General features: G+C 32.3%; 1 protein-coding gene across 1 annotated transcript; it reads right to left on the bottom strand.

Moving 5' to 3' along the window:
* Positions 1 to 1,133: 1,133 nt before the first annotated feature.
* On the bottom strand, positions 1,134 to 6,908 carry LOC145948655 (ribosomal protein S6 kinase 2 beta-like). Its single transcript, XM_083058281.1, has 13 exons — positions 6,646 to 6,908; positions 6,280 to 6,471; positions 5,667 to 5,748; positions 5,423 to 5,583; positions 4,817 to 4,923; positions 4,531 to 4,708; positions 4,208 to 4,373; positions 3,979 to 4,131; positions 3,598 to 3,863; positions 3,260 to 3,508; positions 2,891 to 3,129; positions 2,188 to 2,449; positions 1,134 to 2,041 (listed from the first exon to the last, which is right to left on the bottom strand). The coding sequence occupies exons 1-13, from the start codon at positions 6,697 to 6,699 to the stop codon at positions 1,913 to 1,915; spliced, it is 2,238 nt and encodes a 745-aa protein (XP_082914407.1). The 5' UTR covers positions 6,700 to 6,908; the 3' UTR covers positions 1,134 to 1,912.
* Positions 6,909 to 7,223: the final 315 nt, after the last annotated feature.

Here is a 7,223-nt window from a genome sequence, read left to right as displayed (position 1 = left end):
AACGGTCCGGTTATGGTTCCGGTGTTATAAATTTAATAGAATTTCAATACGGTTTACAGTTTCGGTTCTACTAAAAAAACGGTTATGGAACGGTTATCGGTTTTGGTTCCGGTTCGGTCCGGGTCCCTGCATAAAACCAATAAAAAATAAACATAAAGTTATAAAAATTAACATTTCGTCGGTAAAACAGAGTACACTCCAGCATCACCTTAAGGGTCATTCCACAATAGGTTGCAAATACCCCCGTTGCCAGTTGACAGTTGCAGATTGACCAATTAGCTGACAAGTTGCTTTGCTCTGATTGGTCAATTCGCAATTGTCAACTGGCAACGAGGACATTTGCAACCTATTGTGGAATGACCCTAAAGCTTACTACATCTATTGTAGATCCGAGGCTCCTGGGTGCTCACCGCAGCCATATTGGAATCGTGACGTCAGAGGCGAGAAATAACACGTTGAGATTTCTTAGATGCCATTTCTAAATAAAAACATATTTGCATAAAATAACACTTAAGATCTCTTTAATACACTTCTAAAAAACGCCGAAAACTATTCTTTTCCCTTGACAGTCAATCAACAACCGTAAAATAATCGAGATATTAAACTTTGACATGCGGAATGACTGCGCATGTGCAAAGACCAGACGGACTGGGCCTCATAATATTATATTTTACACCTGTTGATTGATTATAAAGGAAAAAGGATAGTTTTCGTCGTTTTTTAGAAGTGTATTAAAGAGATCTTAAGTGTTATTTTATGCAAATATGTTTTTATTTAGAAATGGCATCTTAAAAATTTTAGCGTGTGTTTTCTCGCCTCTGACGTCACGATTCCGACATGGTCGACAAGGTACCAGGGCTCGATTCTTGAATTCATTCGCAAAAGAAACGTATGCGCAAATTCGGCTCTTACAGAAAAGTTGCAAGTTGATTGGCTAAAAGCCATGCGATAGCCAATCAAAAACAATAACAAATTTCTCCATCTTTTGACATGAGAAACTGTAAAAGTTTGAAAAAAATCAGCGTCTGATGTTCCCTGAGATTTGTTAGCATAAACGTGGGCATCATGTCAATTTAGGAAAAAGCTTATTCGCTCTAAAAATAGTTTTCTTTGAAACACCAATATGACAACTGTTGTGTAATTTATACAATTTTAATTTTATTTAACAAATTATTAGCTAAATATTACAATTAAACAATGATTAAATAATTTTGCACGATTTCGCAATCACATCACACATCTTTTAGAACTCGTGCCCATAAAAACACTGGAATTTTCAGAAACGTTTTTAAAATTTCAAAGTTTAGGCGGAAATATATAAGACACTTATTCGGTATACACATGTAGTTAAAAAAAATTAATTTGTCCTAACTACATTGCACAGATAAAATTTTACACATAATACATTAAAATACTTTTATGTTATTAAATATTTATGGATTATTTGAGAATTGTAATTGATTATTATTTCAACATGATTACTTCAACATCTTTCATGTTATATCTATGATGAAATATGATTAAATAAAAAAATATTCAGAAATAATTCTAAGAAAGTACATACTTTCTGACAACTATTGTCACGAATGTTTGCACTTTCCCGAGCCATGGCAACATGTGACAAATATAGGCGCGTATATATATAGTATATATTAAAGACAATATATATGGAAAATTATAAATAAATATCACATTCGGCTCTGTCATAAACGTTCCTCCGTAAACTCTCCATTGACGAGATTAAAAGATTAATTGAGAGATTAATCACGATATCGTCAATTTAAACTGTTTCCAATATTTTAAATCGCTTGTACTTTAAACAACTTTGTTATACTCTATGTATCTCCCAATTTTTTAGTAAATCTTGAATCTAAAAGTTGAACCTGTCATATACAAGAGATATTAATAAGTTTTAAACTTGAGTGGGGCTAGCAGTTTTGCCTTGTGTTCTACGACGTGCTAATTCGGACATAACCACAGGACCAATATGGGGTGATCTTGGACTACTCGCCATTGCTCTATACGTCGCAGCTACTGCTATCTGAGAAATAGGATTTATTTTGTAAAATATTGTACAGATCTGTGTAGATTTGTCAGAAAATATAGAAATAATGTCGCATTTATAACTACACATGACACATTTGTTCAATGGAAGTGACAAATATATTTTGTGTATTTTGACATTACCTTCAAACTATGCGGATCCTTAATAACGTCAGGTAATATTTTTTGAGGTATGCGGTGTCGATTTACAATCCATGAATATTTTAAAATAACTGTTGCTGTAGGCCTTCGAGTGGGATCTACATGCAACATCCTCTTAACTAGCTCTTTAGCTTCATTCGAAATATGGCACCATATCCCGCTTTCCACATCTATATATCCCGGCCCGATCCGGTCTAATATATCGCTCGCGCTGTCTCCTGGACTGTTACGGAAAGGCGTGTACCTAGGTGTTGCGAAAAAAAAAAAATAAATCAATATAATAAGTAATCACTTTCATACAGTGTCTACTCGAATCTTATAAAAAAATGCCCCGAGAATTTCCTGATCTTTCAGATATTTTCGTTTAAAATTCTAGGTAAAATAAGAAAATATGTAGATGCTGTTTTTTAAAATAAATTTCTTCAATATATGCACTTTCTAATGTTTACTCTTCATACGATTATAAAGAAAGCGATTATATATGATTGCTAACTCGACCAATCAGCGGATTATCGACCTCTTGTAATATATAAGAATAAAATTATCAGACACAATTTTTAAAAAAATTCCCCGAGTCTCAATAAAATTCCATGAGAATTTCTGGACTTTTCAAGATAAAAAAAACCCTTGATTCCCAGTTTTTCCAGCAGACATCCTGTTCATAATATTTCTTTTTTTTTATTACCCAGCTAACATGATGTATAATAGAACTCCGAGTGACCAAATGTCACATGCTGCATCATATCCTTGGCGTTTCAACACTTCAGGGGCTACAAAGTTTGCCGTATAACAAGGCGTCATTAATAAACCGTTTTCCGCTCGTAATTGTTTTGCGAACCCGAGATCGCATATACAAAGTGTCGTTGGATCACCACCAGGTTTTGCATATAGAATATTCGATGGCTTCAAATCTCTATGAACAACCTGTTTTTTTTTTCTTTCTTTTAATGCAATAATAATGTATCGTTTTTTGCTTTGTATAAATACGTGTGTAAAGATTAAGATACATGTACAAAGTCATTTAGTACTCGTATTTCTGAAGATTACAACTTACTCCGTTCTCGTGAAGATAATGCACCACATTTGTGATAGTGTGAATGACTTCGGCAGCTTCGCGTTCAGTGAAGTTTCGTCTCTGTAGCAAACGGTCAATAAGCTCACCACCGCGCAGAAGTTCCAATACGAGATATACTCGTTTGTCGTCTTCGTGAACAGCTCTCAATGTTACGATATGAGGATGTCTACCGTATCGTAATAAAATTTCTATTTCTTCTGTCGGATCTCGTTTTGATTTTTCGATCACCTATTTTATTTAGTTTTATTTAAATATTTTTTTTTACTTCAAGTGTAACTTAAAAATACATTCCATATCAATTTTGCATGAGATATTACCTTCACAGCATACTCCATTTTGGATGCTATATGGACCGCTAAGTAAACCACGCTATAGCTTCCTTTGCCAATCTCGTGCTTGAATTCATATTCGTCAGTTATAGAAACGGAATTAACATAAGCTGGGAAGACAGCGCTGATACTATCGTAGGTTTTGCTTTCCGGAGACTTTGCATGATCCACATCCGCAAGCAAACAGGGTGCAACAAAACTGAATCCACGAAATAATTCGTGAGCAGTTGCGCTAGGTGGTACCCCTGGAGAATCTGAAAAGATGCAAGAATTCACAAAGATATCAGAACCCACATTTAATTATTATTAATTTGAGTTTACTCCACTATTCTTCCTTTTTCTTCTGTTTTTAAGAAGGAGATTGGTCACCTTTAGGTGTTTTACAGGTGAATTCATTATCAAAGTAAAATGCATCATCTTCTCTAACAGCTGGTTTAAATGGTGGTCTTATCTCTTTTTTACAAAGAGCATCCCAATCGATAGTAGCAAAGAAAATATGGCTTTTAATTTCTTCCACCCCACCTAAGAATAAAAAGATATATAAAAGGCTATATTTTAATATATAAAATATTAAAATAATAGATTTTTTTTATATTACCAGAACCAAGGCGGTTCGCCGGATTTCTCTTAAACAATACCCTCAAAAGTGCTTGTGCTTCTGGTGAAAGATTATGTGGCATTCCGAGTTTAGCTTTCAAGATTTGCGTCATCGTTTCTTTACGGTTTGCACCTTGGAATGGAAGAGCACCTGTCAGCATTTCAAACTGAAAATATTGAAGTGTGAAAATATTGAAGAATATTTACGAAATACTTGGACAAATTTTGACGTAAGGAATACACCCTAAAAAATTAAATTAATTTTTAATTTCTTTTAATATCTTAGTTTTCATCAGTTGCACATTAAGATATATAAAATCGAACCATTAAGACACCAAAACTCCACCAATCCGACGTAAAAGTATGCCCTTTTCTGTTGACAATTTCCGGTGCCATATATTCAACAGTGCCACAAAATGAATAAGCTTTTGAATCATCCAATGGTTGTTTGCTTAAGCCAAAATCTGTCAAAGATATGTGGCCTTCTGTATCCAACAAAATACTATATTATATAAAAAAGAGAAAATTAATCGAATGCACTAATAATGGATATCTATATTACAAAAGAGACATATATACGACTCGCAGTATATCGCGAACAAATACAAACTTTTCAGGCTTGAGATCTCGATAAATAATTCCGAGCTTATGTATATGATCCAGAGCGAGTGCTAATTCGGCCAAATAAAATTTAACGTCCTCCTCTGTAAACATTACCTAAAACATTAAAATATGGTGTCCAATTTTAATCGACCATCCCCAAAAACCTTTTCATTTCTTATTGTACAACAAAATATTTTAAACAAAAGTTGTTTGATTTGAAGGGGAACAGAAGATGACGCTACTAACTTTTTTCTGTAGAACATTTCTCAAGGTTATTTGAAGGACGTTTCTTTAAATGGTACTATAATTTTTTTATAATAAATCGATTCCTCACAATTTTCTGCATAAAATGTTATAAGAGTAAGATAGCTAAAAAATATAGTTTACAAGATATTTTATATCTAAATTTGACACTAAAGGTACATAAATTATAAAATATCTCATAACATTCGATATTACTATATAAATAATGATATATCTACAATATATTATTTATATACAATTTCTTATCAAAATGATTATTACATTTTCTCGTGATATAACATATTTTTAGGCTTTTTCAAACGTCGGAACAAGGCAACAATACATTTAGTCATTTTCAAATAATAATTACCTCTTTGGATAATCTGGAAAAGAGATCACCCCCTCTTAAAAAATCTAGAATTAGATAGAGTTTTCCTTCCGTTTGAAATGCATAGTGCAATCGAACAATAAACGGATGTTCTACATCGACCAATATATTTCTTTCCATTTTAGTTCTAACTCTATCACGAACTAAAGACAAATGCACAATGAAATAATTATAATTATAACAATCAAAAATATATTTATCAATATTTAATAGTGTCTTCTGGTACCTTTTAACGTTGCCTTTTTTAAGACTTTCATAGCATATAGTGTGCCACTATCCTTTCCAACAACCTTTCTTACTAAAAATACCTACAAATATTTAAAAATTAAATTAAATCATACATATATAAAGAGGTGTGACAAGGTGTAACAAACTATGGGCTACTATTTTAGGAGCGTATTCTACTTGTATTTGCCATTTCTGCATTAAACAAATTTTTTATTTTCACAAAACAAGCAGCAATTAAACAACATATAACTTTTATTATTAGTTTGTAACTAAAACTTTTATTATTAGTTTGTATTGTTGGAAATAAAATAATATGCTTTGTAATTATCTTAAGCTTCAACCCAACCATGACTGTAACATAAAATTGACATATTTTAAGACATATGTTTATATGAACATTTTTGCTCATTTCGATGAATTGAATATGCACCTGAAATAGCAACCAACAGTTTTGTTACACCCTGTATATGCAAAGTATAATTATTGTAATTATTAACAATTATTGCAAAAATATTTAAATATATATATTACGTGCATTTATGCATTTTTATGCGTTTAAAGCATTCTCATTCATTTTTATGCATTTTCATGTATTTTTATGTTATTTCTACCTTGCCAAAGGAACCTTGCCCAAGGACTTTCAATAGTTCAAAATGAGAAGGTTCAGCTTTTTCATAACCCTCCCGTACCATATCACGTACTTCAATCTCATGAGACTCCGAACAACCATTTGATCTTTCCATTAAGTTTCCTTGAATCATTGCTTCTTCCTGATTTTCGGCCGGAAGAATCTCTGTACTTTGCTAAAGCAACAAGTATAAGATAAAAGTATATTAGAAAATGTATTAAATGTTGAAATAAAGAAGAGAAATATATTTAAAAAGAAAAGGTAAAATATATATATTTGTATTTTAAATCATACATGTAAAAAAAAATATATATGTATATATGAAGAAAAATTAATAAATTTTTTGTACCTTCTCATTTATGCGGTGCTCGGTCCAAGGAGCCGTTAGAGTTGCCAACGGCATATCTAAAGTTTCGTTTATTTTCGGAATTGTACACCCAAGGGTTTCTGTAAAACACTTATTATTTCGCTACGCTGTTGTTGAGGTATACAAGTGTTGGGTTTTTTTTAATAAGACACAACTTCATTAGTGTTACAATTGGCATTGATATCAACTCATAGCAGGAATTCGCGGTTAACTACTAACCACTATTAACCCACATGTATATACACACATGCACACATGACAAATATATACATATACAATACATACATTCTCTAAATATATACATCATGGCAGTAGCGCAATGTATGGATCGATGACGTATCCCTACAATCCAGGGTGTGATTACATTCACATGTAACAAAATTGGACGAAATGTTTGTCGGACGTACTGATTGGTTATCGAATAAGGAATTCCTAGAACCCAATAAAAGCTCTATCAAAAAACACTTTTCTATGGATACAAAAATATATTAGAAGTTATAGAAGCAAATTGTCCTAAGTTCTTTTATTAACCGAGGTACATTCGGCATCATTAAATGTTT

The sequence above is a fragment of the Prenolepis imparis genome, unplaced genomic scaffold, assembly GCF_030444845.1.
Source record: "Prenolepis imparis isolate NDT839.2.m4 unplaced genomic scaffold, iyPreImpa1.0 SCAF_535, whole genome shotgun sequence".
Classification (NCBI taxonomy): domain Eukaryota; kingdom Metazoa; phylum Arthropoda; class Insecta; order Hymenoptera; family Formicidae; genus Prenolepis; species Prenolepis imparis.
Note: the sequence above shows the minus strand (reverse complement) of the source record. Positions and strands in the feature narration are given on the sequence as shown.

What these genes read in the sequence shown, in the direction of transcription:
- LOC145948655 (XM_083058281.1), bottom strand. Translation starts at nt 6,699, where the DNA reads ATGCCGTTGGCAACTCTAACGGCTCCTTGGACCGAGCACCGCATAAAT. An exon ending in GGCAAGGTTCCTTTGGCAAG is followed by an intron (nt 5,749 to 6,279) that starts GTAGAAATAACA and finishes AAATATTTGTAG; the next exon opens with GTATTTTTAGTAAGAAAGGT. An exon ending in GGCGAACCGCCTTGGTTCTG is followed by an intron (nt 4,132 to 4,207) that starts GTAATATAAAAA and finishes TTTTATTCTTAG; the next exon opens with GTGGGGTGGAAGAAATTAAA.